General features: G+C 48.3%; 1 protein-coding gene across 2 annotated transcripts in view; it reads left to right on the plus strand.

Annotated features, from left to right (window-relative positions):
- RALGAPB (Ral GTPase activating protein non-catalytic subunit beta) overlaps positions 1-12970 on the plus strand; it is a 64976-nt gene extending 52006 nt beyond the window's left edge. For both annotated transcript variants that reach the window (XM_032198667.1, XM_032198668.1), the window contains exons 25-30: positions 396-518; positions 1324-1460; positions 2685-2793; positions 4802-4880; positions 6444-6592; positions 8570-12970. In XM_032198667.1, coding sequence (XP_032054558.1) covers positions 396-518; positions 1324-1460; positions 2685-2793; positions 4802-4880; positions 6444-6592; positions 8570-8763 — 791 coding nt within the window. In that variant the 3' untranslated portion in view covers positions 8764-12970. The remainder of the gene's footprint in view (positions 1-395; positions 519-1323; positions 1461-2684; positions 2794-4801; positions 4881-6443; positions 6593-8569) is intronic.
- The last annotated feature ends 14663 nt before the right edge of the window (positions 12971-27633 follow it).

The raw sequence follows: 27633 nt of genomic DNA on the forward strand, positions 1-27633 counted from the left end.
CTGTATTTGGAAGATTATTGACAAACTGAATGGTGTCTGTCTTAGAGGAAATGGATAGGAATAGCTACTGAATGAATGCTTGTAGCAGATGCTTACTTACTGACTACTGAACAGACTACTGAATCCAAGGAAAATATGATACTATAGTAAGTATAATTTAAATATTTTCAAAATGAAATTTCTTTCCAACCCAAAACGCTATTTCCTTCAAGATATCAAAAAAATTTCTTTGAGAGTGGTTGTTCACCATTAAAATTGACTGTGAAATCTTCTGATTTTTAAAATGACATTTGCATGATTTCTTCTCATTTTACCTTGTATTTGAAGGTCTTCTCCTGAGGAAGTGTACAGAGAGGTAAACTTTCCTCTTAACTTTCCTTTTCTGCCTGTTTCAGATGATGCAATTATTTCAGAAGATGTTGGGGCAAGTATCTTCAATGGGCAGAAGAAGGTGCTCTACTATGCTGATGCCTTGACAGAAATAGCTTTTGTTGTCCCATCACCAGTGGAGTCCCTAAGTAAGAGCATTTTGTGCATGCTATTTAGAGGGGGAAAAAATAAAATAACTTTTTTTTTTATTTATTTAGAGAGCTGTATCAGAAGCAGATACCAAATAAGCAAACTAGTGGTGTGAATAGCAAGACCCTTGCTAGAAAAATACTGATACTTTGATTTAAATATCCAATATCCAGGAGTTTTTGACTCCTGAGACAGTATCTGTTCTGTACAACTTTTTTCTCAGTCTAGGCCTCAGTATATATTCAGGTTTGTGTGACAGTATCTGTTTGCCTTGGTGTGCTTGGTTGGACATACGAGTTTGGTCTGCAGTCATGATACTGTTAAAAAAAAAAAAAAAAAGCCAATGAGTTCAGAGCAGTTCAGCTGGCAATGCCTTGATGTCTTTATTTCCTTTCACTGTTCTTGATGACATGTTCCTGCAACTCATGGAGGAGTATGTGCCTAATTGCTGTGTAGGTGAGCAAGAGCTTTCATGAAGTCTTTGGAACCGGTGTGCAGAAGTCTGTTTGAGGAAATTATATCCATAAAAAGGAGGAGACTGTGTTGTGTAGGAAACCATGCGATTAGACCGGATGCTTCTAAAATCCGTAGGGAGTGCTTTAATTTCAGTCAGTTTCTAGAATAACTCTAAATTGTCCACTGCTGAACTCTTCCTGATTTGAGCTCTATTTTGACTTGACTGTATATCCATGTATACAAAGTTTCAAAAACCTCACCTTTTTTAGTTAAACAAGTCTACATATGATGACAACTTAGTTTTTTTTGCAGACGGTAAGACAAAATTCACATTTCTTTCGGTTACAGCTGATTCACTGGAAAGCAATGTCTCAGACCAGGAAAGTGACTCCAACATGGATCTGCTGCCAGGAATATTAAAGCAGCCATCTTTGACACTTGAACTCTTCCCCAATCATACAGACAATCTTAATCCCTCTCATCGGGTAAGGCAAAACTTGCACTGAAAAATGGTTCTTGTTTTGTTATGGTTTATGTTTTGGTTCATTTTGAAGAAGCACACTGGCAGTCCTACAGCATTTTTGATAGTACATGATTCAGTTTCCTAGCATTTGAAGTCACTCATTGTTAGATGTTAATTATTAACAACAGCTTCAGTCCTGCTAGCATTTGCACCTGCAGTAGGAGATTGGTAGATTACATTAATTAAATATAAATTAATATAAATTAAGCAATACTAAGTAGAAACATCCTGCATACGTAAATTTTGAAGCATATGCAGGAAAAAGTATATGCAGTATTTGCAAAGCAATTCAGACTCCAATCCATGCTTGGAGATGTAGGATAGATTGACGTGAAGACTTACCATACTTTGCCAGTGTGAAATAGGAGAGGTCAGTTGTGGCTGAATTATCAAATGTGAAGTTGCTTTTGTATGGTAGCAAAACAAGAAACGATGAACTTCTATAACAGTTACAGGATTTACAACTGCCATTTTTTAATATAAAATTAACTTCCAAATGTGCTTAGTTATTGTTTTACGATCTTCAAGAATGTTTAAAAAAGAAATGGATGAGTTTTTAAGATCATTAATGTCTAATCTAAATTGCAGTTGCCTGGATGCATTTTTATTGGACTTACTGCAGAAATTGGCTATTAGTATAAACACAGTAAAACTGGGGACAAATAAATTCAAGTGTAAAGCAGGAACTTCAGTTTAGCTCCCTGGTTTGGAAGGGGAAATTAGCAAGGAAAAGTGCATTTCCTTGGGCAGTGTGCAGATTTTCTCTGAAATATTGAAATAATGGAAATATCATAAAACACTGCCATGATAGATGTGCTGGGTCTTCCACAATAGCATGGGAAAACAGCAGTACACGTGCGTGTTTCCTGGGAACACAGAGCAACTGAATTGGGTGCAGCTCAGATACATGTAACAAAGCTGGGAAATGAGAAATAATGGATGTTGTTATCAATGTCTAAAGAAAAAAGAGGCTTTTCTCTCATTTATGTTGAATATAAGTATTGTGGAGACCCAAATTACTGCTTCTTAGTGGGTGGTTCCACTGTAGCTGTCCCATCTTAATGATTGGCAGAGGTTGTACCTGTCTGAGATCTGAAAGACTATGGAGCAGCTGTGGAGATGTTGTAGATATATTACTGGACTTAGGATGTTTGCAAATGCTGCTTTTCTCTTGTGTTCAAAACAGCTCAGTCCTACTTCCAGATCCAAGAAGGTGCCTCAGGGCCGGACCATTCCACCAATGGGACCTGAAACCAAAGTGTATGTGGTCTGGGTTGAACGTTATGATGACATAGGTGCGTACAATTCTTATTGTTCATTAGTGTAGCAACAGATCAGAAAAACAGAGGAAAAAAATGGTTTTGTTCCTCTGTTAAAGAATGCTAAATCCTTATTAATTTCTGTAACTGACACTTAAGACTCTAAAATTGTTCCGATATTTAAGTGATGGTCCACGAGGTGTAAATGAATCACTGGATGTAGGTCTGGAGATTATTTTAACTCTAGCAGTACATGTGAAGTGCCCTTATGCACCCTCTCCCTAAGCTTAATGTATAAGGCTAGTGTGCACCCCCAGTACTGAGTTCTTCTCAGCTGTGGTCTACTTAGAATGGAGCTTCTGTGTTTCCTTTAAAAAAAGACTTTCTGACTAGTTTTACTTCTGATCAGCTGGTTTTGTCCTGAAGGGATCATCAGCTTCCTTGTTTTGACGGTACCTTTGAAACTTTGTACTTTGATCTTTCTTTGGGAGGGCTCATTTACTCGTTGCTTGGAGTGCCAGTTTGGATGGTGCTGTGTGGTCCAGTTATTCAGGTCCAGTTATTCAGGCAGTGTTCTGCTCCTTGTGCTAAATTAATGCTCTTTGGGTTGTTGTTTCCTCCCTAACTCTGGATGCTGAATATCCTGGGAGAGACCCAGCTTTGTCCATCCTGTTATGTCCATAATGTGGACAGTGGTGGGCAGCTGTCCCCCAGGCACGAGGAGTCCTTCGTCCCTAAGAATTTCTGCATGCTGGTTCGAAGCCATGGGCCAGGCTTCAGTGTGATGTGAGAGCCTGTCTGTACTGACCTAGCTTGGTAGTGTCTGTAAGGCTGCCAGCAACAGATTCTATTTTACATTGTTTATTCTGCCTTTGTTTCTAATCCTAGTTCCTAGTTTAGCAATAAGAGGGGACCTCAATTAACTCCGAGTCCTCCCAGAGGAAAGCAACCAAGTGAGTAGAAGAGATCAGAGGAGGCTTCCCATTAATTGCTCAGCTGCTTCTTTCAGCAGCCACGGGAATCTCCCAGAGCTATGGGCCTGAAGATGAAGAAATGAGTCTGTGAGCCTCAGTAAAACTGGCAGTCGGATGACTGAGGGGAGGCTCTTGAAAGTTTCTCCTAGCCCAGAGGCTTTGCCTTATGCTGCTTACATTTTTGGCTTTTGTCTTATGTTTTATGAATCTGGACAGAGGAAAAACCTGACTTTGTTAGTCTAGGCTATCACCCTAGTGCCAACTGCCAGTCCTCCCTCTTGCTCCATCCCAAAATACTTCTGTGCACACCCCCTCCCCTCCCATTGTCTTCCTCTGCTAAATCCAGGTTTTGGGTGCACTCAACGCTCCAGTTCTAATGCCAGAAGGTATTTTCAGGTCTTACACTCTTCCTAAGCTTCAGCCCCTAAAAAAAAATAAAAAGGATGCAGCTACCACATCCAATTCCAGGGATTCAAGTTCTTATTTATTCCTTCTGCACCTTCAGTATGCAGGGACTTGTTACCAAGTGCAAGGTGGCAGAGTGGCAGGTTATGGTCAGGATTTGCAGAGACTGGACTCGAGGAACAATGCCGTGTTTGCCAGAGCAAACTGTTATTCCTGTGTGGGGTGCTCAAAGGAACTACAGATGCAAGCAGTGCTATCGTTTGAAGTTCCAAGCACTGTTTTTGAGGCTGATATTTACAGATGGGAAAAGAAGCTACTGGATAATAATTTGAAAGTTTATCTTGTTGTGAAACACTTCATCTCCTTCCTGTTTTCATTGTTCTTCTGGAGATTTTGACCTTTGGGATTAAGAAAATTGAGGGTCTGGGACACGTTACCTAATCTGTTGAGCACTGGATGAATGAGGTGTGTCTGTATACTCCATGTACTGCTTATGCTTAAAACAGACCAACAAAAGGCTTGGCATCAGCTGTGTTTCCAGAACATCCATGGCATAAATGCTTGAGGCTTACATCATTTTAACTAGTGATAACTCATCTTTCTTGGTCCCTAAATAAACAAAACTGGGGTATTTAAACTTTATTCTGTGCGTCCTTTTCACATAGAAAACTTCCCCCTCCCTGATCTGATGTCGGAGACAAGCACTGGTGTAGAAACTACAGCCAACAGTAGCACTTCCGTAAGGTAAGACTACTTTTATTTTCGTTACCTTTCTAGATTCTCGCAGACAGCAGTCTAGGCTGCACTTCAGAAGAAGCCATAACTGAATATATTTACATTCTTCAGCTTTCATAGGGAACCCCAGAAACTGTAGGCAGTCTTATTAAAAAGACATTTGAGTTCCTTGTGGCCAAAAGGGCCAACAGGATCCTGGTGTGCATTTAAAGGAGCGTGGCCAGCAGGTCAAGGGAGGTGATCCTCCCCCTCTGCTCTGCCCTGGTGAGGCCTCACCTGGAGTACTGTGTCCAGTTCTGGGCTCCCCGGTACAAGAAAGACAGGGATCTCCTGGAAAGAGTCCAGCAGAGGGCCACAAAGATGATACGGGGCCTGGAGCATCTTCCTTATGAGGAAAGGCTGAGAGACCTGGGTCTGTTCAGCCTGGAGTAGAGAAGTCTGAGGGGGAAATCTCATCAATGTGTATAAATACCTGAGGTATGGGAGACAGAGGGATATGGCCAACCTCTTTTCAGTGGTTTGCGGGGACAGGACAAGGAGTAATGGTCACAAGATAGAGCACAGGAAGTTCTGCACCAACATGAGAGAGAATTTCTTCATGGTGAGGGTGACGGAGCACTGGAAAAGACTGCCCAGGGAGGTTGTGGAGTCTCCTCTGGAGATATTTAAGGCCTGTCTGGACGCCTGGGCAGCCTGCTCTAAGGAACCTGCTTTGGCAGGGGGGTTGGACCCTATGATCTTTCAAGGTCCCTTCCAACCCCTTCAATTCTGTGATTCTGTGTGATCTCCCACCAGTCCTTCTCTGTTTGTGAACAGCAGGTCTAGGGGGGCACCCCTCTGGTAGGCTCACTAACCAGCTGAGTCAGGAAGCTGTCCTCCACGCACTCCAGGAACTTTCTAGGCTGCTTCCTCAGGGCTGTGTTGTATTTCCAGCACGTGTCTGGGAAGTTGAAGTCCCCCATGAGAACAAGCGCTGACGATTGAATGACTTCTGCCAGCTGCTTACAGAACGCCTCTTCTGCCTCTTCATCATGGTTTGGCGGTCTATTACAGACCCCCACCAGGATGTCCGCCTTGTTGGCCAACCCCCTGATCCTTACCCACAGGGACTCTGCCTTGTCATTCCCAACCCTGAGCTCAACAATATCGAAATGTTCTCTAACATAGAGTCACATCACCTCCCCTCCTAAGTTGCCTGTCCCTTCTGAAGAGCTTGTAGCCATCCATTGCAGCACTCCAGTCATGGGAGTGGTCCCACCTCGTGTCAGTGTTGGTGATGAAGTTACAGTTTCCCTGCTGCACAATGGCATCCAGCTCCTCCTGTTAGTTGCCCATGCTGCGTGCATTGCTGTAGGTGCACTTCAGTTGTGCCATAGCCTTCCCCCTCAACCCTTGACTCCTCCTCCAGGATCATCTCTATCAAGCCTCATTTCCCCCCTGCCCTACCTGCTGGTTTAGCCACAAGACATTTTTAGCATCCTTTTAACAATCTATGGATGAAAAATGACTGGTTTGATTGAAATACTGCTAGACTGATGAACTAGATTTAACAGCCATATCTTTTTCCTTAAGATCTGCCATTCCTGAGAAGGAAGTTCCTGTGATCTTCATCCATCCTTTAAACACTGGCTTATTCAGGATAAAACTACAAGGAGCAACTGGGAAATTCAACATGGTTATCCCACTGGTGGATGGAATGATAGTCAGTAGGAGAGCTCTTGGTAAGCTAAAGATGTTTAGGAACACCTGTGTTTTCTTTTGGTTTTGTTTTTTATTTTCACATGGAGGCATTTCAGTGACTGGTCCAATCCATCCCATATGGCATTGACTACCTCTACCATCACAGAGCATTGCAAGTACCCTGCCAGCAATATTTTTGTTTGCACTCCTTCACAAAAAGTAAATACAAAAGGAGTGTTAATTCCACTTTTGTTCATGCTACGTGTTTCCATTTTTCTGTTATGCTGTTAGTGTGAAATCTGGCTAATCCCAGCAATTTAATGCAGCGTTAAGGATAGCTCAGGGACTGTGGAGTGTGGGTGGTGATATATCTGCAAATTGCATGGTCTGGAATTTTTCATTGGAAGAAATACTGGGCATGACAGCACATCTTTATTTTGTTCTTTTTGCAGCAACAGTGGAAGCAGGAACAGCAGAGGGAGCAGGTGCTTAGCAGTTAGCTGGCAGCATTGCTCAGTCGGCTGAGCTGTAGGCTCAACTGTAACTGTAGCAATCAGGTGAGGGCATGGAAATATTAATGGAGGAAGGAAAAGGAGCAGTTTAGGTGGGAGAGATCAGAAATGTGGCTCAAAAATGTTTATCACTGGGGGCCAAGGTGCTGATGTTACCTGACTACCAGAGGATAGTGTTGAATTTTGAATTGTGCTAGCATGCAGTGTTTGGTCCTTGTGGTTTAGAAATAGGATTGCAATTAAAAGCCACAGAGATTGTCAGGCCTGTGTTAATGGGTGCATGTGTGCAATCCACCTTCTTCTGGGTTCCTGGATGTATTAATGACTCAATCTTGGGTATCTGTGCTATTATAAATTCAGTAACTGGAAATCTTACTCCAGTAAAAGCTATTCCCAGGGCCGATCGAAATGAATAAACTCACATTAGGGTACTTGCACATAACCATAAAGCTAATGTTGTAGGGATCTGTTGGGGGTGACTACCAGGTTCTGATTTTGCATGTCATTCAGTGATGGGGAAGTTAAAGCCAGTTTGGGCTTTCAAATAAACTTTGTGAATTCAGCTGATGACAATGGCTTATACTAATAAAGAACACCGTGTGTTTTCTTGGGGTTGTGCTGTCTTTTCAGGAGGAGAACATAATGAAATTTGTCTGACCTCTAAGTTCAGCATGTGTGGTTTGTGGTTGTCAGGAATCAGGTCCTCTAGATAAGGCAAGCGGTGTTTGTTGCAGTTTCACTGATACTTTTCTATAGGCAGAAAAGGAGTTAATGGACACTTTCATAAACGTTACATATGAATTTAATTTTGGAGTAGAAGAAAGTCTACTGCTGGTTTTGCCTAAATATTAGCTACTTAGGTTCTGAACTTTCTCCTCCCAGCCATGTGCAGAAGTATGAGTTAGGGAAGGGCAACAGCTGTGGCAAAGCCATGAGGGCAGAGAGAACTGTTTCTAGCCACGACCCATAGTCTGTCTTTGCCCCCGTTCAGAGGGGATGGTTCTATCATCCCTGCTGGTGCTGTGATGGATTCTGTACTCTTGCTGTTATCAGTGCTCATATGGCTCCTCAATGTTACCTGTTGCCACCTCAGCCCCAGCTGAACTCCACGTGTCCTCATGCAACGTAGCCTTGAGCTGTCATACTGCTCCAGCGGTGTTGGGGTCCTACATTGTTTCCCCACTTGGTCCTGAGGGAGCTGTTGCAGGCTGCTGTGCAGCACTGGCAAAGCAGGGAAATCTTCCTTCTCCTCCAGCTGGATTAGAATACCATCGACTTCGTCCCTTTCTTATTTGCGTTTGACAGTAGAACAATCTCACAGCCCTGGGGACCATGATTATCTGTTACCAGCTGGTCTTTCAGAAAAGTTCTTGATTTGGTGCTGCTGAGCATCTTCCCCTAGGTTTTTAGATGGAGCAGAACCAAAACTTTCTTTATCTTTGAAACCAGCACGGGGGCACAACTTAATTTTGTTTAAACTTGATTCCAACATTGTTTCTTTTTCAGGTTTTTTAGTGAGACAAACAGTAATAAATATTTGTCGGAGAAAGAGGCTGGAAAGTGATTCATACAACCCCCCACATGTCCGCCGAAAACAGAAAATAGCAGACATTGTCAATAAATACCGGAACAGGCAGCTGGAGCCAGAATTTTATACCTCACTTTTCCAGGAGGTTGGGCTCAAGAACTGCAACGCCTAGGCCATTATCCTTCCAGGACAATCAGATCAGAGCTTGGTGGCTACAGTAATGAAAACAGTTAAATAACAACAAATTTCCTCAGCCCTCTGGAATTCAGGAAACCCATATTCTAGCACAAGTCAGCAGTTACCATGTGGGAGGAATGAGAAATGAATCAAAAACATTGCAGTTGGGATATTGACTCAATTCACCTACCCTCAAAAGATTACTGAATTCCAATCTTCCTGGATACTCGCAACATAATCTTTTCACCCAATCATCTATTCCAGACTAATTAGGAACTGTGTCTCATTCTGTGAGAAAACGATCAAAACAAAAATATCTCTGCATATCAGTATGGATAACAAAATACAAACAAACCTGCCTTCAGACACCTCGCTACACCCTCTTGTTAAAGGAGAAAGGAACAGGGTCTCTCCTTTGAGGAGAGACTTCTTTCTGAGCATTGACTATCCCTGCAAGAACTTAAGAAGTTTTCAACCCCCCTTCAGAGTACAGCAGAAGATACTTCACTGCTTGTAACCAATTTGTGTACCAAAAGGAAGAAAAATGTTCAGAAATATCAGATCATGAAATTCGTGGGCAAGATGCTGTATTTTACGGTATCCTCCTTGGTTGGGCATGAGTCTATCTGCATACAACATTTCTGTCATACTGAGTACAAACACAACACCTGAAATTACCAGGCTTTCAAACATAAGCTGTTAGTAGATAAGAGTTCTTGGTCATATAAAAACAAGATTTTGACTTTCAGGTCTGTTGCAAAATGTCACATTTAATTTTAGCAGCTTGATTTTATTTTTTTATGCAATACTTATTTTGAAGTTTCCATAGCACCTAGTCGCCGTTTCCATTAAATCGTAAACATTATTTGCTTTCCTTCCATTGGCTTGAAATCTGAGGTTCTGGGGCTGCCTTCTGCCTGCCACTTTTTTATAGCATAAGTGGTTTTTGCAGCTTCTACACTTCTCAGATGCTCCTATTACAAAGGGTAAAACAATTCAAACAGAAAATTCAGGAGCTGTTCTTTTTTTCCGTTAATTAGCTATTTCATGGAAGTCCATTTGGACTTTAGTTATAACTTAAAATCGTTTTGAAGCTACTGTGCTTTCTCACTGTCAGCAGCAGTGGTTCCTTTTCTCCTAGGTCAGAAGATCTCCTCCAAACTGCTGGTGTCTCTCTTGGCCCTACTCAGGTAAAATATATGAATTGTTGGCTTTCATCCCAGGTGAAACAGGCCAGTGTGGATTCAGTTCTCTGATCATTGGCAACTTCAGTTCAAGTGCTCTGCTACTTCTGTGTGCACTTTGGCTGTGAGCTCAGCAGACAGCAACAAGCTGTCCTCCAGGAGTAGGTTTTTGAATGAGGATGCAGATAAAACTTAAAATAAATAAATTAAAAAAAAAAGTAAAAGGCATACTTTCCTTTTCAGACCACCACTTTCTCATATGGTCAGGACTTGAAGGTTGTGCTGGGAAAAGATGTTTACAACTACAAATTTAATACTGGGAATATAAGAGCTGCAGTGGGCATTTGCATTCTTGGGAGTGCTTTCAAGCTCCCAGCGCAATCTTAACTTGTGTTGCAGTAATGAATCATCACTGATGCTCCTGTGTAGGTGCAGTTTGTGATCACTGGCAGCAGCATGTGTTCTCCTTCCAATAAGTAGATAGCATAAGAGTATAAATGTAAGTAGGAATTTGTGGAGCTCTTCAAGTTATTTTAAGTTATTTTTCAGAAGCTTTTTAATATGTATTGCAATAATGCCTGTGAGTCATTTAATTTTGATATTTCACAGTTAATTTATGCAACAGTTCTGACCTGAAACAGTCTTAATTGTTTCATTTTAACTGATCTGCCAAGGACATACTCTGTCTCTGTCTTTGTATTAGCCATGAAAAAACACATGAAAACATGGGGCCCTAAAAATACACTTGCAAGGACTTTCAGGATATCAACCAAAAAGGGGCTTGGGGTGATAGCTGTGGTGGTTACAGGGGACAGGCATACACGCCTCAACTCAGGAGCTCTTGATTTTGATCCAGATGAATCTCAAGTGGAAAAACAAAACCACAGAATGAAAACCATTGTAGAAGCAAGCATGGTGGCTGGCCTGTGCTTATGTGATGCCCTGGTTGTAAATGGCAGCAGGTGTTGCAAGTCAGCATTTGGGTTTATTGGCAAAGCTGTGAAGGGAAATTTAGCTTCATTTCTCTGGTAAACTTTTGCCAGTATCAATTTAATGCACGGACACTAAATTTACCCACATTTTGTATGTACCTATTGGATTTAAATAATGGCCAAACACACTTTAAACCACTGACTAAAAGGCATGACCAATGCATGTGTAACAAAAATAAACATACTGAGCAATCAAATGTTTGCACATCTTCAATAACTTAAAAACAAAACCCACATACCATAGCTATGAGCGTGTGTTATATGCAGAATCATTGGTTTATATCCTAGTGAGCTACAAAAGATACTTCAGGTACTTGGGTACAGTCAGTAGCAAAGATGTGGACTTGGGAACCCTGGATATGTTCTGCAAAGTCCAAGATAGCCAAATGGACTGCTTGAAATACTACTCTCTAAAAAGGCCTATGCTTGGCTGAAGAATAGTTCTTTGGTCTATTTCCATATTTCATCTAAATCATGAGTACAGCACCCATTTGAGCATTAATAACAGTGAAAGCAATGCGATGTTTCAGAAATCTTGAAAGAAGGTAACTTTTGCATGCACTGTTGCTGTTTATCCTGCAGCCTGGGTGAGTAGGCATTTATAACTTGATTAATTTGATTTATAAAATCAGTTGTTTGATGCTTTTACACATTACTGATATGACCTAGCCATAAATTTGGGGTTTTGCTGTCTGGAAAGATGAACCTTCAAGAAAGTCACAGTTTAGTATAAAAACCTTGATTCCAGAAATGTGTTGTCATCCCATTTGGTTTGGATGCAAACTGCAGTAGTAAATGCCCGTGGCAAATTCATACCATGGAGCGTGTCTACAAGCAGCGTCCCTCATCCCCCTGTGCACAGAGGTCTCCACTGTCGTCATCGTAAAATATAAACCACCAACCTGGGAAAAAAAAATCCATGTCTGCTCAGAGTTTGTGGCTTCAGTTAGCCCAGGATGGAGCCTAGAGCTTTTTCTGCAAAAGAATTAGAGCAAATACGAGGTTTCAGTTGTGATGTTACTGTCAAGATTCCAGACTTCTGTTTTTTTTTCCACCACAAACCACTGTATTGAGTTTTTAATTTTAAAACTTTTAATTTTAAAACTTTTACATTGTTGGTCATTGGAGAGAATTAATATTGACCACTTTGTGTGTCGTGTGACAGCCTAGACTTCTGCACATTGCATAGAGTGACAAAAGCTGAGATGCAAACATGACACAACCTAAACTGAGACTTTTTCTTTTTACATAAGACCTTTCATGTTGGGTTCATGATTCTGCTTTAAGTGATGGCATCCTTTTAATGGTGCAGAAAGAGGGAGGGTAAATGTCACCCTGTTAAATGCAGTGTTGACATTACAGAAATTTTCGTACCTTAATAAAGACTCATTTAAAGAAATCATCTTAAAGGTACTTTAAAAAAGCATTACAAACTTACAGCAAAGGGGAGAGGATGGTGTCTGTGAAAAATAAGGTGTAGGCACAGACAGCAGCATGTGCATGACGGCTGTAGGGCAGAGCAGCTCTCGATGCTATGCTGGCTGCCCAGGCATCTCTTCCCTGCAAGGTTCTGCATGCTCAGAAAGACAGGAGAGCTAAATTTCAATCTAATAGACTAATTAGATGTGATTTAATGACTGCATAATTGAGTGATGTCTTTGAAGGAAAACACGGGCATTTTCCACATGGATTTTAGCAGGAGTAATTTGCAATGAGAATGCCAGATATCACATGCTTCAAATCATATACAATTTGTATGAATTTCTGTATGTTGCCAAGACATGATCTTTTTGTTCTTACTGTATTTTTCTGTAAATATTCCTGGCGCTAAGTTGTAAAGTAAAGGCAAATGTAAATATGAAGATGTGAACTATGTTTCCTTGTCTCTAGTACTTTATCTCTTATTTGTTTAGGGAAGGCACACAAAGGCTTGTTTGTATTTATGCCAATTCTTTGTCCAGGAGAAACACATCAAATATTGAATGTAACACAATTAGTCCAATAAATTTTAAAGATTCTTATCTAATAGCTTTGCAGTTTCTGATTTTTAATATTTTCCAATGCCTTTGGTTGAAAAATCAACCAATAGTGACGATGTTTCCCAGAGCAATAGCAGACAGATGTAGTAAAATTGCGCACCCCCTACTACACAGCAGCTATGGTAACAGTGCACAAGCTTATATTTAAGGAAATCACGTTGCACCTTGGCAGTGGGTGGGAGGGGAATGACGACTTGGAAGCACTGCTTTTGGGGAGAGGCCTGGTGTTCCTGCCATGCAAAGGTTCTCCATTTTTACAGTGCCCCCCTCTGTATCTCAGCTCCACCTGCGTTTGCAGCTGGCTGAATTATGCTGTGGGGCTTGGAATGCTGACGCAGTAAAGCGGAATTAAAATGCAGTGCAGAGTCCCACAAATGCCACAGAAACAACTTTTTCTTAAGGATGAAGGATTTCCAAGCTCAATCACTTGGATCAGGAGAGGAGTAGTGCAGCAGGGTGAAGCAGCAAGCTTGGAAATCAGGAAAACACTGCCAGAAAGCAGGACTGGAAGGAGGAAACAGGGTCTGCCTGCTGACCATTCCTCAGCTTCCTGGGAGTCAGGGTGGTCAGCACAGCTCTCCCTTGCCTTCACCTGGGTTCCCCAAATCAGTGCTGTGGCCTCTGCTGGGGCAGGGCCCTGCCTGCCCCTTTCAGCACCTTGCTGGCATGAGCCAGGCTGCTTGTGCAGCCGCCCTCAACACAAAAAGCTGCCTTTGGGCCATGGACTTTTCATGAAATCTGTTTACAGACTAGAAGAAAAACATTGAAATGACCCTTTCAGAAACCTTAAACAGGGCAACGCGAATGTGGTGGTGGTTAGGGTTTTTGTTTTCCTGTTGACTCCACTTGTAAGGGTTTTGGCTGCTCTTCCCTGCCATGGGATTCCGGACTGCGCTCCTCTGCAGGATCGCCTCCAGGAAAGCTTAGGGCAGGTCCTCCCCAGATGGGTCAATGTGTCCTTCCTTGCAGTCCCAAAGCAGAAAAGGTTTTCTGTGGCTCTACTTGAAGGTCTGGTTACTTCCTTCTTCAGCCAAGTGAGGTAAAAAGCACCAGGCAGAGCCAGCCATTCACCTCCCACGTGGCCAGGAAGCCCTTGCTGTACTCACCACGCTGTCCTGCCGCTGCTCCGGGCTTCTCATTGACCAGACTTTTCTTTATTTGCCCGCTGTCACTGAGGGCCTGTCTGCCGGGAGGGAGGTAGTAGGGCAGCGGGGGCTGGGGCTGCCTTGTGCTGAGCTGTGCCTGTGACACCAGGGTTTCCCCAGGCCACGTGGGTGCTGATGGAGCATCCCTGGGCTGTGGTGTAATCGTGGCAAACGGCCGCATCTCCAGGCATTGCTGTGGTGACTGGGAGCATCCCGGGGGTCCCAGCCTCGGCTCGCTCCCTCTGCCGTGTCTTCACGCGCTGCTGGAGGCAAGTCCCTCAGTCTAAGCCCTGCACTTGGTGTGCGGCAGTGCTGGGGAGGGGGCTGCTGCGAGCATCTGGAACCAGGAAGGTGCCTGCAAGGTGTAAAGCTGTTTCCTACTGCCTGTGGGAGCAGCAACATTTTCTGCTTCATTTTATATGGTGCATCCAAAACACCCGCCCTGCAAACCGGGGCTCACCCCTGTTTTTAGCCTCACTACAGGTATCACGAAGAAGAAGTGATGCAAGATGGCTCCAGTGCTCCAGTCAGGTTTTCTTGCAAAGCTTTTACTGGGAAAGGCGGAGGTGATGCCCCAAATGCAGTTTCATGGCCAAAGGCACCTGCACGTGGCCCCAGGGGTGTCACTGATTTCACTCTCTCCATGCACCAGGCAGGAGCAGAGGGTATTTGTGGTGCCCTCGGACCCAGCTGGGTGTTGTGATGCTGCCCCCGAGTCCCCCATGGCCAGGGGGAAGGAACGTGGGGGCCAGGGACCACCCTGGGGGCTGTTGGGTCACAGGAGGCAGCTTTGGACGCGCCGATGCCAGAACAGGCTGAGGTGTGATGTGGTGGTAACAGGAGGGGACGCTGCCAAAGCACACCTGCCCTCCTTGCAGCAAGAGGGAGGCAGGAGCAAGGGCTGAACCCCCAACAGCCCATGATTGAGGCCCATTTGATGACATTATTAAATGATACAGTGCATTTTCTGCCTCTTAAAGTACTTAATATATGTGCCCGTGTGATTCATTATTATTATCTAATAAAAGATTATCTGACTCACTTTCATGTTTCTTCCAATTACAAATTGAAATTGTTCCCACTATGACCTTGCAGCTGCTAGATTTTTCTAAAATTAGCCATAATGATGCATTTTACTAAGATAATTAATGATCTAAACTGAGAAAATTGAGTAGTAGAACTACTTCACATGCTGCTAATTATCTTTTATTATGTCATCTTTACATGCAAATAAAGAAATATTGTGATTATTTTAAATACTGTTTTCATTAGCTAATATACTTGTTAGCATAGCGATGGCTCGATTCTTCCTCTGCAGTAAGAGCCCTTGGGGACCTGGCTGCTTATTGACTGCAGAACTCTTATTTTCTGTTTAAGAAAATACAGTTAAATTCAAAAAAATTGGTTTATTTTGTCAAGCACAAAACATGAAACAGTAGGGATGGATTTTCCTAACCCTAGCAGCCGTGCAGTAATTCATGACCGAGGGTTGGGGTGTCAGCATCACTCCGGGTTTGTTCCTAACACCTCCTCGAGCAACCGCTGCGATTTTCTGGGCTGGGTGCGCTTGTGCCAAGGAGCTGCCAGCCCTGTGGGGTTTGCCTGGGTGCGCCTGAAGAGGAAACCAATGGCCGCAGGAGTGGGACAACCCAAAGACATGGGGTGGCACGGGAGCCAGCAGCACCCAAGGCACTTGCTGGAGGTGAGAGAGGTTCCCCAGGCTGTGCAGAGAAGGAAGGGCTCTGCGCCAGGAGCCTTTTCATAGGAGGCCACACCTTGCTCAGGACACGCAGTTTCATGTCCTCCACAAATTCTGGGATGAAACAAGCAGTCTGAGGGGTGGGGAGAGCAGAGGATGTTCAGGAAGGCCTTTGTCACCGTGCCTCTTATGGCCATCAGGAGAAGCTGCTGGAAGGTGGGCTTTGTGGGCAGGCAGGCAGGGGAGGGCTGAAAACTGGCTGAATGGCTGAGCCCAGGGGGTGGTGATCAGTGCAGCAAAGCCAGGTTGGAGGCCAGTAATGAGCAGAGTACCCAGAGGGTCCATGCTGGGTCCAGTCCTGATCAACTGCCTCATGAAGGAGCTGGCTGAGGGGGCAGAGTGCACCTTCAGCAGGTTTGCAGGTGACACGAAGCTGGGAGGAGTGGCTGAGGCACCAGAGGGTCTGTGTGTCCCTGCTGGAGCAGGAGCAGCACCAGAGGAGCTCCAGAGGGCCCTGCAAACCTCAGCCACTCTGTGATTCTGCGACAGAGGCTGCCCATGTCCCTACCACGGTTGGGGTTAGGGATCTGGGAGAAACGATGTGTGGAGGACACAAAAGAACAGGGGATAGGGAGGGGAGATGAAAAAAGAGGGCAATGGATGGGCAGGCCTGGAGAGGGTCTTCCTGCAGCACCAGGGCAGTGGGTGTCCTCTCCTGAGCAGCACGGAGCCCACCCATGGCCCCAGGAGAGCCCCGGAACTGCTGAGCTTGTGCTCTGCTGGCTGGGCCCTGCAGGATGCCAGGCGGCTGTGGGAAGGGCCTCCTCAGCTCAGGCATCCTGCACAGCCCAGCAGCATTTGGTTCCGCACCACTGAAAAATGGAGCAGGGTGCTTGAGGAATCATCGGCGCAGAGGGCAGAAATGCTGCTTCTGCTCTGTCCTCGGGGGCTGAAGGAGAGACTGTGGTTCTGGGAGAGGCAGCAAAGAGGCCCTTGGTGGAGCCCCAAGTCTCTGTCCCCCCACCCACCTCCCCCCCAGCTTTCTTCAGAGGCTTGTTGCTCCTAAAAAAAACTCAGTGAGAGCTAGCTCAGGACACCAAGGTGCCATTGATGCTCCCGCAACATCCCTGTGGAGGACTTGATGGGTTTTCTTCCCCAGGTTTTCTTCTGCTCCATCCCCTCCATCACTGGGCACATGGCTGGAAAAATATGGAGGGGAGCAGAGTCCTCCAGCTGACGCAGAGTTTGCCTTGGAGAAGCAGCTTTCTGCAGAGCTGCCACTTGCCTGGAGCTGCCTGGAGGGGTAGCCTGTGCTGGGAGGACCCCACGTGCTGGTAGCAGCACTATTTGAAATTAATTGGCAGTGCTGGCAAGGTGCTGTGCTCCCCACCTGCATCCCAGGTGCTCCCCATTGGGAGACGTCACGGGCTGGCTCTGCCTGAGTGCTGCACCGTAAATCTGCAGCAGGATGGGTTTGTTAGCACTTCCCTCCTGCACTGCCCCCAGATCTCATTTCCATCCTCTCACTCACTGGCGGGAGGCAGCTGGTGGTGCTTTTACAGCTTGCAGCCTCTGTTTTGGCAGCTGGGACCCTTCCCAGCATGGGCAGGATGGGCAGAGGATGCTTCTGCTCCCTTCAACATTTAGCTCTTAAATCACAGCTGTAAATAAGGTGGGGAAATGGCAGGATGACACATGGGTTGTTACAGCTGTAGAATGACTCAGAGGGATGGGAGGGATTTGAGGCTGGTCATAGTGATGCTTGCTTTCAGCTTACAGGTCCAAAGGGGGCTGTGCTGGAGGTGAGGGCATGTCTTCCATGCCTTGTGCTGCCTCCTGTGCTCCTGCTGCAGGAGATGAGACCCCATGAGGGAGCTGACACAGCCACTGGGGACACCATGGCCTTGGTGAGATCCAGCCACAGTGGGAACTGGTAGGTACTGGAGCTTGGAGCAGTCCCCAGAGCAAGGTACTGTATGAAAGTCTACAGGAAGGGCACTGGAACAAGACTTTTGCTGAGGACGCCCACGCTGCTGGTGTCCCACATGGAAACAGCGACACAAGGCACAACCGAGAGCAGCGAGGTCTCGCAGCTTTTCCCAGATTCACCCTCCAGTGCCTCTAGGCTGTCCTGGCTGGGTCCCCTCGCCCTACCTCTCCCTGTCCTCTGAGCCTTGCAGGAAAAAGAAGTGACAGAACTCCACTGCTGAGGTGCTGCCAGGCACAGCATGTGCAGCCGTGCTGATGGGCCACAGACCAGGCAGCAGAGCTATGCAATGACAGAATAAACGTGTGTAATAAATCTGCTGTGGACCACAAGCTTTATCGGGCAGTATGGGTTTTGAAAAGGAGGGGCTGGCAGTGCAAATGGGATGGGATGAGCTCACATAGTCCATTCGTGTCCGAGGGTAATGCAACAGAGGACCAAGACTTTTCAAGCAGAGGAACCTGCAGGCTGTGGCACCCCTGGTGAGCTGCTGGACACAGTTTTGGAGGGGGCACAGGCAAAGCCAGGCAGCTCGGTGTGCAGCACAGTGCCCAATGCTGCCAGCTGGGCCTTCTGTCCTCATCTTCCTCTGCCCAAATCCTGGGGAGAGAGGAGAAAATCAGCATTGTGACAAGCAGGGCCCGAACTGCTTCCTGTGACACTCCAAGCACCGCCTCACCAGCTGCACAGAATGCAGGGCAGAGAGGAGCAGCCTAATTACTGCTTCTCATCAGGGCAGTGAGTGAGACCCCGGGGTAAGCGGCAACATCCCTCTGTGCTGCCACCCAGCACCCCCGGCAGGGCTGGGGCATGCTCAGGCTGCTGCCTTCAGTCCCCACAGGTGGCCGCAACCCAGGGCCCCAAGGCCGGGTGCCGAGTGGGGGTGGAATGGGGCCTGGGAAGCGGAGCAGGTGCCTGTGCCTCTCACTGGCCCTGAAGCCAAACCCCCAGGGAGACAGAGGGGCCCCACATGGCCGTGGGATCCCAGCCCTGCTCCTTTCCTTAATCCGTCCCTGAAGGCCTGACCAAGGGGCCCAGCAGCACTGGGCCAGGAGGGAGCCCCTGCCCTGCAGGACACAGGCCTCATGCTGCAGCCACAGGCACTGAGCTAGTGTTCACAGTGTGCTCTTCCTCCTCCTTCGCCCTTCAATTCACTTTTGCTGAAGTATTTTTCCAAGGTTTTGCTTCAAGATTTCCAAATAGGAACCCCAAACTGTGGGTTTATGCATGTATCAAGGGAAGATTTAATACTGAGGTGTGTTTTTTTTTTTTTTTTTGTGACATTGGAAATGATTGTGCCTTCCCTGATTGTGGAGAAGAAGAGATCTTAGGGAGGCATTTCCAGGCTGGCTTTCAGGCAGATCTTGCTCAAAGTTTCCCTAAAGGGGTAATGTTAATAAGCATCAGTGCCATCAAAAAGTGCAGAAAGCCCCAGCGTTGGAAAAGGCCAGGACGGTGATTTACTGCCCAGCATTGGCATCTCTGCTCCAGACTTGGATCTTATTAATATCTGCTTGCCTGGAACACAACACAGGCTGCTGGTCACAAGGGGTCAAATCTCTCAGTGAGGCAGCCCTTCACAATGGTTTATGAACCTTAGCTCCATTAGAGGTTTCACAGAGCCACAGCCTGAGTGAGCACAGGCAACAGCGCACAAGGGGGTGCTGCACACAGGGATGGTGCTCACAGGGATGTTGGATGTAGGGCTATCAAAGCCATCAGTGTTTGAGGGGGAGGCTTCAGCTGCTGAGCCCCAGCTGTTGGGGCATGGTGAAGAATGCCTGGCTTGGCTGCTTGTTTTTTTTTTTTTTTTTATTTGTTTGTTTGTTTCCCAAATGTTCCAAATTCCTTAAAATTACAGAGGTTCTAGTAAAAACTGAACGTGTAGCCCAGGCTCATGCACCCCTGGTGGCCCTGGCTGCCAGGGAGCTCCAAGCTGTGGGGATGCCTTCAGCGGGGACAGGGAGAGCAGTAGGTCAGGGTGACAGCCCACAATACCATGGAAAAGCAGGGGCACATGGCTGCGTCCCTGCACGGTGCCTCTTCAGTCATCAGGGCAGCACACAGACCATGAGACCTCCTGCAGGGTCTCTGAGTGGGGACAGGCACCAGGGCACCCTGAAGCATGCACACCCCTGCCTGTGCCTCCTCCCTCCTCCCCCCCAACCCCCCAGCTCAGGCACTCCTTGGACCCTCACCCCAGCCAGGTGCTCTTCATGCCCCCATTCCCTGCTACCTGCTCAACCGGTCCTGTCACGAGCCCTCATTCTTGCTTCAAAATACACCTTTGAAGTTTCTCTGGCTTGCTTTCACACTGCCCCAGCCCTCCCTGCAGCTTCTTTTCTCAGGCCCCAAACCACCCCCTCCTCCCACCCTCCTTCCTACAGACACCACTGAGGTGTCCCCCCCAAGGGACAAGACCCCAGTACCAGCCCAGCCCAGCTGCTTGCCTCCCTTGTGCTGGTGCCAGGCCCAGTGCCACGCACTCCCACAAGCATCTGGATGCAGTGAAACGAGGCCACCTCTGTCCAAGTTGCTCTCCTGGGGGACCAGGGTGTGGGGAAGCACAGCGGGCAGTGCTGCTCCCAGGGAGTAGTATTGGGGAAGTATTTAGTGCCATCAATTTCAGCTAAACAGTTGTGTTGGATTGAAAGGCTTTCTAATGAAGCAATGAGACTTTTAATTTATTTTTATTCCCTAAAAATTGCTATAACTTCTGTAAAAGGAGCAGATTGTTTTACTGCTTCAAGAAAAAACGAACATAAGTTTTGCTGTTGTGTCTGGAGAGAGGAAACTCTCCTCATTCAACATCCCGCTCAACGACAGAATTGTTGCAGTAAAATACAAGACCTGAGATACTCACTCATTATCCCTTCCCTGTTCTTTTACGGAAGAGACCCCGGCCTGAAGGCCCAGGGGGCAGCTCAGGCTGGAAGGGCCCTCAGGCTCCATCATCCTGAAACCCCCCAAGGATGGAGTCCACACTCACCAAGCAGTTTGAAGGTCCTCAGGGAGGGAGAACCTTCTCCTTTGCTCCAGGCTCAGCCTCTCATCTCCAACTCACACCTCCCCTCCACTTCTGGGTGCTCCTGAGGGCTCTCGCAAGTCTCCCTGGGCAGCCCCTAGCTCCCGTCCCTGCTGGATTTTATGGGGTGACTACTGGCCAGAACCCCAGACCTGCTGTGTCCCTCTGCATGCTATGGACATGTTTTGAGGACCCACAAAAGGGTTTTGTCTGCCAGCTGGTCCTGATGCAGACTGCGACACAAGTTTTTTCTGCATTAAACAGCTGGTGGCAGAGCCTGGCAGTAGCAAGTGGCTGATGAGCTGACACACATTGTCCTTGCTGCTGGGCTAAATAACCAGAGGCTCCTTCCCCTCCAGTCTCTTCCTCCTGGAGGAGGCAAGAATAGCCCCAGGCTGGTGCAGGCACACAGCACAGCGGCTCTGGATGCTGATGATGCCTAAAGGTGTGCTCCCAGCCCCAGGGCAGGAGAAAGGAGCCTCCTGGTCCTGGGAACACCCTGACTCCACGTGTACCAGCTTGGCCCAACAGCACTTTGCAAGCACTGCAGCTGAAGGAAGGTTCACAGGGGTGAGAACAGGTTATGGACACCTCGTGATGGAGGGCGATGCCCACATTGGGTGGGATGGGGCTGGTGCATCTGCACTGCCCTGCCCCGGTGTGGCTGTACCGCCAGTCCCCCGGCAGTGCTCCTGTGCTGTGCCGAGCAGCTCCCAAAAGCCATGCTCAGTGGGGTGTGGAGGGGGTTCCTGGCACTCCAGGTGCTGATGGAGCACAGGGAGCCTGGCAAAGCTGCCCCGTGCCGCTGCCCGTTCACCAGCTTCCCTTCCAGACCGATCTGGGAAGCCAAGCAGATGTTTGTATGGATGCAGTGGTAGGATGTGAGTGATCCTCGCATTTGTGTTTATGGCTGTTTAATGAGCTATTTTTCCTTCGCACCGTTGATTTCCCTGGGTTCTGCTGAGATCGCTTGCCTCTGGGCAATGAGAAGTAACTCAGCTGCTCCGGAGGAGCCATGCCTCAGCCCCACAGGATGGGATAAGGCAGAGCAAGGAGCTGCTTCAGGAAGGGGCTGCTCCCGCTGCACGGCTCAGTGGTGTCTGGGGCCTCAGCTGCACTGGGAGAGGACTTGAACCCAGGGGAGGCGTGTCCAGAACTTGGATGTGCATCAGGCCCTCCACATGCTGAAGTGTTGCCTTGTGTCTGGAAGAACCCGAACCTTTCTCTGTGCTGGTAATTGGCTGTGCACAGTGGGTTTGGCTCTCATCACTGTTTCACGCACACACTCACAGAGACACCTTACCTCACACCGTGGTGCTCTGCAGTCAGTACAAAGGGGCCCTGAGAGAGGCCTCGTCCCCCTGGCTACCCAAAACATCCCCACCTCCCTGCATCCCCATGCAGGTCTAAGGCCAAAGGATGGACTGGTGTCACCTCTGGCTCTTCAGCACCCCTGAGACCACTTCAAGGAGCAAGATGTTGTCCAGGCACTGGTGCTTGCTGCTCGCCTTCATTCTGCCACCCCAGCATTCAGGGCAGCCTTGCTCCGTCTCCTGTTTGGCACTGATAGTGTGAGGAAAGAATGGGTGCAGCGCTCATGCTGCTTTCCTCCTGCATCGCCTGCAGCAGCCGGGAAGCCTCGGTGCTGCAGGAGGCTGTGACCTACCCTGGACACAGTCCTGCTGCAGGCGGCCCTTTTGGGGCAGGGGGGCTGCACCAGGTGCCCCCGACTTCAGCCATCCGGTGATCCTGTGGCTCTGGGACACAGCTGGGGGGGAGGAAGCAACTGGGACCCTGTGCCAGGCTCCTAGCGCATGGGCATGGCATGAGGAAGCAGACAAAGAGTGGTGCCACTGAGGCACAGCCACCCACATCCCCGTGGGGCCACGGTGAGGTCCTGGCCAGTGCCGGTGGCCAGGAGGAGCTGCCTGTGCTACGGGAGGTGGCATTTCACACGCAGCCCCTGGGGATATGAGAGGATTGGGGGGGGGTCAGGCTGCCAAACGGCTTCTGCGTCGGTGTGCTGGCGAGGGATAAACAAAAGGAGCTGGAAGTCTTAATGCATGATCAAGATTATGATTTAATTGGCATAACAAAGGCTTGGTGGGCTAAGCCACATGACTGGAATATTAATACCAGAGGATGCCGCTTGTTCTGGAAAGACGGGCAGGGGATTAGGGAGGAATGTGTTGCTTTGTGTATTAAGGATGAAGACATTCTGCACTCCCTCTCTCTGCACTCCAGGGAGAACCTGGATGCCACGCTGCCAGTGGCTCTGGGGCATGTGGAGGGGGCTTCAAGTGAGACGGCCTGGCTTAGCCAAACCCAGGGCATGGCAGGGATGGAAAACTTCCCTTCCCGAGCAGCCAGTGCGAGAGAGGACAGCAGGTGACAGTGCCCAGAAAACACTTCCAGGGCATTAGCAGCAGATAAGAGACAAGTAGAAGAAAAAGTTGTCTGGGCTTGTGTCTGACATACTGGGTGTGGATGCAGCAGTGGGGGGGATAAATTGGCTTAGCACGGCCAAGACATGAACAAGACCTTTATCTTGTGAAGGAGAAGAGACAAAGCTCTGAGCTAAGGACAGGGCCCTCTGGGAATGTCTCAGAGCAGGGCTGGTCAGAACGGGTCTCTTTGGCTCTCTGTCCCTGAAGATGTTTGAAACTTGCCTTGACAAAGTTCTCTGAGTCTGGAGCCAGGGTCTGACCGCCCTCATGGGAAAAACCCTGTCCTCATGTCAAGTCTCAGCTCCCATTTGTGGCTTCTGCTCCTGGGTACCCCTGGGTCTCACACTACAGCCAACCTGCCCATAGCTGGTGTTTCTGTGTCCTTGTCTTGCTGGTCTGGCTACGAGGATGCTACAGGAGAGCACCTCGAAGGCCTTGTGATGGCAGGGTGCACGCACCCCAGGCTCTCTTCAAAGTACGAGACTTGGCTCCTGGCTGGGGAGCAAACAGGAAGCAGGCTGGTGGGTCTGAATGTAAATGCAACAACTTGTAAGGCAAAATCAAGGCAGTCAAAGGAAAAAAAAATACCAAAAAGGAAAAAAAATGATTCAGCAAGCAAGGCGATGAGTGTGTGCGGAAGAAGGGGGAGGGCTGATGGCTGTGAGGAAGAGGGGAAAGCCACAGGCAGGGGATAGCGGAGCACTGGAGCAGCACACGGCCTCGCTGCACCAGCCTCTGCTGTGCTCGACTGAGGCTGCACCAAGCAGCAGCAGGAGGCTGATGAGGACGCCTGGACAGGAGGCTGGCGTCATGGGGCAGTGCAGAGGAGCCGGGGCAAGGCAGGGGCAGCAGGGTGATGCTGTGTGGCGCTCAGAAAAGGAGAAACCTTTGGAGTGCTCAGGTTGGCCTCAGCCCTGGGACGCAGCCTCCACGCCGGGCAGCAAGGCCCAGCGCCTGCGGGGCAGCGGCTGTGGAGCAGCTGCCAGCAAAGGCTGGTGACGGGCAGACTGCGATGAGCCGATCACTTGTCCTGCTTTGACAGAAGAACTGGACTGGCGGTATGTATCTTGATGTTTGACACTGCTTCGTAAAAAAAGCTCATAAGCAAGTTACAGATCACATTCTGCCTAAACCTGCAATAAGATGAGCACTGTCCCCAGCCCAGATAAGCACCACCAGGCTTCAGCGACCAGCAAGTGAGATAAAGGGATACAGGACAGGCTTTTCAAACTTGCAGACAAAATATGGAGATAGGAAGAATGGGAAGCATGTCGGAAGGCAGGCTCCTAATCACAAAATATTCCTCCACGCCTCCGCTGCTGACACATTAGAGAAATAGTCTCAGGGAAGAAGATGCTGTGCAGGGAAGATAAATGCCGTTGGCACTTCAGCACAAACAGGCAATTGCATAAACAAGAAATGGGGAGCAAAAAGAGAAGGATGCATTTTAGGGGAAAGGAGCTGTGACTCTGGGGGAATCATGGCAGAGCAAAGGGAGGCTGGCAGGAGGATGCTGTGAGCAGTGCTGCCTCTCACCGTGGCACTGAGAGCAGCAGGAGATGGCAGCTACGCCTGGACAATGCCCTTTGGGCCAGTTGGAGAGAGTCCAGAGGAGGATGTCAGAGACCTGGAAAACATGACCAGCAAGGAAAAACGGCAAGATGTGGGACTGCTTAATTGGTAGGAGAGAGCAGAGGGGGCTGGTGCAGCTGTCTGCAGGAATGCAAATGATTCCTGTAAAGAGGAAAGGATTAATCTGCCCATGCTGAATAAAACAAGGAGAAACAGGCTTAAATTATCATGAAGAAATGCAAGGTAGATGCTGGGAAAATCTTCCCCATGATGAGGAGGGTAAGGGAGTGGAGTATCCACCAGTGAGGTTCCATGGAGAAGTTGGACAGAAGAGCATTAGCTGGTCCCAAAGGTTCCCTCTTTTCTAGGATTTTACATTTCTGGATAAAAGTACATGAAAAAAAAAAAAAAAAAAAAAAAAGAAAAAAATCCTTAAAGACCTGACTGGCTTCACACCATGAAAAAAAGAAGAAAAAAATGAGGAGCAACCAGGTAGTCCTGTGAGCGAAGGCAAGGCCACAGAGATCCAAGGGGCAGGCAGGGTCTGCAGGGAGCACAGGGCCGCACCAGCCCCATTCTGGTTAGCTGCACAGCAGCAAAGCAGCTCCCAGGAATGGAGAGCAGCCACAGAAATGAGCATTTTGGGTAAAAGAAAGCAGGAGAAGCTCACGTGAGCAGCAGAGCCCATCACACAGAAGGGGTGGAGGAGAGCCACCAGGAGACCTGCCTGGAAGTTAAATCAAACGGGGTCTGCAAGGGAAAAAGTGCTGGAAGAAGAAGCTCTGTGTGAAGTGCTAGGGGCTTTACAGCATGGATTTGTTAAATTATTGCTGTTGTCTGTGCTCAGGGTGGTCCCGGCCAGCAGTTCTCTTTCAGTTCCAGGCACAAGATGAACAGAGCCCACTCGAGGGGCAGGTAATGGATGCTCCGGCGGCCTGGATAATGACAAGCAGCACATTAAGCACCTTCTCCTTAATTGGAGGAGTGATTAGGAGCACCTTTGAGCCAGTGGGTCTGAAGCAACAGGACCACAAACCTTGAGCAGACACTAAGTCACAGTGATCCCTCCGGGCAGTGGCTGTCAAGACATTTGCACTCATCCAAGGGGCAGTGAGGGGCTGCCCGAGGCTGGCAGCTCCCAGGAGCATGGGGCAGGATGCGCCTCTCCACCAGCCTGGGGATGCAGTTGCAGCAGAGCAGCATTGAAAGAAGACTGAGGGTAAGTTCTCTGTAGACACAAAACTCCCTGTGTAATTCATGCAACGTGCATATCTGTGGGGTGAGCAACAGCTCCGGGCAGCAGCTTGGTGCCAGGGTTTAACGATGGTTCAGGGGCCTGGCCGTGAAATTGCCTGTTCCTGGGAGCTCCCCAAACTTTCTTCTCCGCTATCAATAATCTGTGGTGGCAAAGCCAAAGTATGGGAAATTTTACAAAAGCAATCATGTGGTTTATCTGATACAGGCCCTGCCCAAGCTCCCGAAGGCAGGGGAATTTCCTCAAAAAAAAAAAACACATCCAAGGAAAACCTGTCCTTGAACCAGGAGTTTCCAGCTTCAGGGCTGTTCAACAGGCTCCCTAAAATCATGGCTGTACAATCTGGGTATGCAACCCTAAGCCTCCCACTTGTCACCCAGCCTAGCAGCAGCCAGCATGGTGTGTGTGCTGCTGAATCCTGCCTGCATGCTGCTGCTGTTTAATTCCCAAGGGACCCGGCACTGTCTGCAGGGTGGCTAAAAATGTGTCACTCCCTACCCTGGCCACCTGAGGCTCTATGCGGGCAGGCACATGGCCCTGCGGGGCAGGTGATCCCCCTCCCTCTCGCTGCACTGGCTCCAGCCCCTCTTCCTGGGCACAGCCACGTCAGGCTCCGCACTGAATCGGTGGCCAAGCCATGAAAGATGCACTTCCAAAATGCAACGGGGACTTTGAGCTGGTACTCATGGCTCACTGCACCAGCAGTCTCCTTCAAATTCAATCCAAAAGCAGGCCGCCCTTCCAGCTCACCGTCACTTGGGCACTGAGTGCTCACCATCAAGAACTCCCATGCAAAATCCTCCTAGAAGACCTTTGTAAACACAAGTGAGGCTTCTTCTGCCAACGTAGCCCTACAGCTTCCCCCTCCTCTCCCTGGCTCCTGTCTCCAACACGGCTCCTGCAGATGGACCTGTGCACTGGGAGGGCCACCAGCACAAGCAGCAAATCTGCCTCTGCCCTGGGGATGCAACAATATCGACAGCAAGGGCTGGTACATCTTCCTGCAACACAACTTCCCAGTGTGGCATGGCTCCAGGGCCTCTGTAGGGCCACCAGTCTGTAGAAACCACAGATAACCAGCAGGGACATGTGAACCAACCCAAAAGCAGGGAAGTGAAGGACCCAAGATGTGCACAGGCAGCCACAACACGCATAGAGCTGCTATGATCAGTGGTTGAGGCTGAGGTACTGGGGTGGACAAAGCCCTGGGTCTTTGTACTGAAAAAAAAATAAATAAATAAATCCAGCAGCAGATAATTAATCCGTTAATGACCTCTTCACACAATTCCAGAGAGAGCTGTGAACTGGCTGCCCTGCTGCTGGGTGTTGCTGGGTGCTGTCCCTGCCTGTGAGATGGACGGAGACCCAGCACCCCAGGCTCAGCAGCGCCCAGGTGGCCTCTCACAAACAGCACCAGTGTCCCTCCCTGCACGAAGACGAGCCTAGCCTGGAAATGCCTGGGATTTCTTCTGCCTCAAGAGACACCTTCCTTCCCCATCAGAACCTGTCCCCAGGCTGCC

Source organism: Aythya fuligula, chromosome 16 (assembly GCF_009819795.1).
Source record: "Aythya fuligula isolate bAytFul2 chromosome 16, bAytFul2.pri, whole genome shotgun sequence".
NCBI lineage: Eukaryota > Metazoa > Chordata > Aves > Anseriformes > Anatidae > Aythya > Aythya fuligula.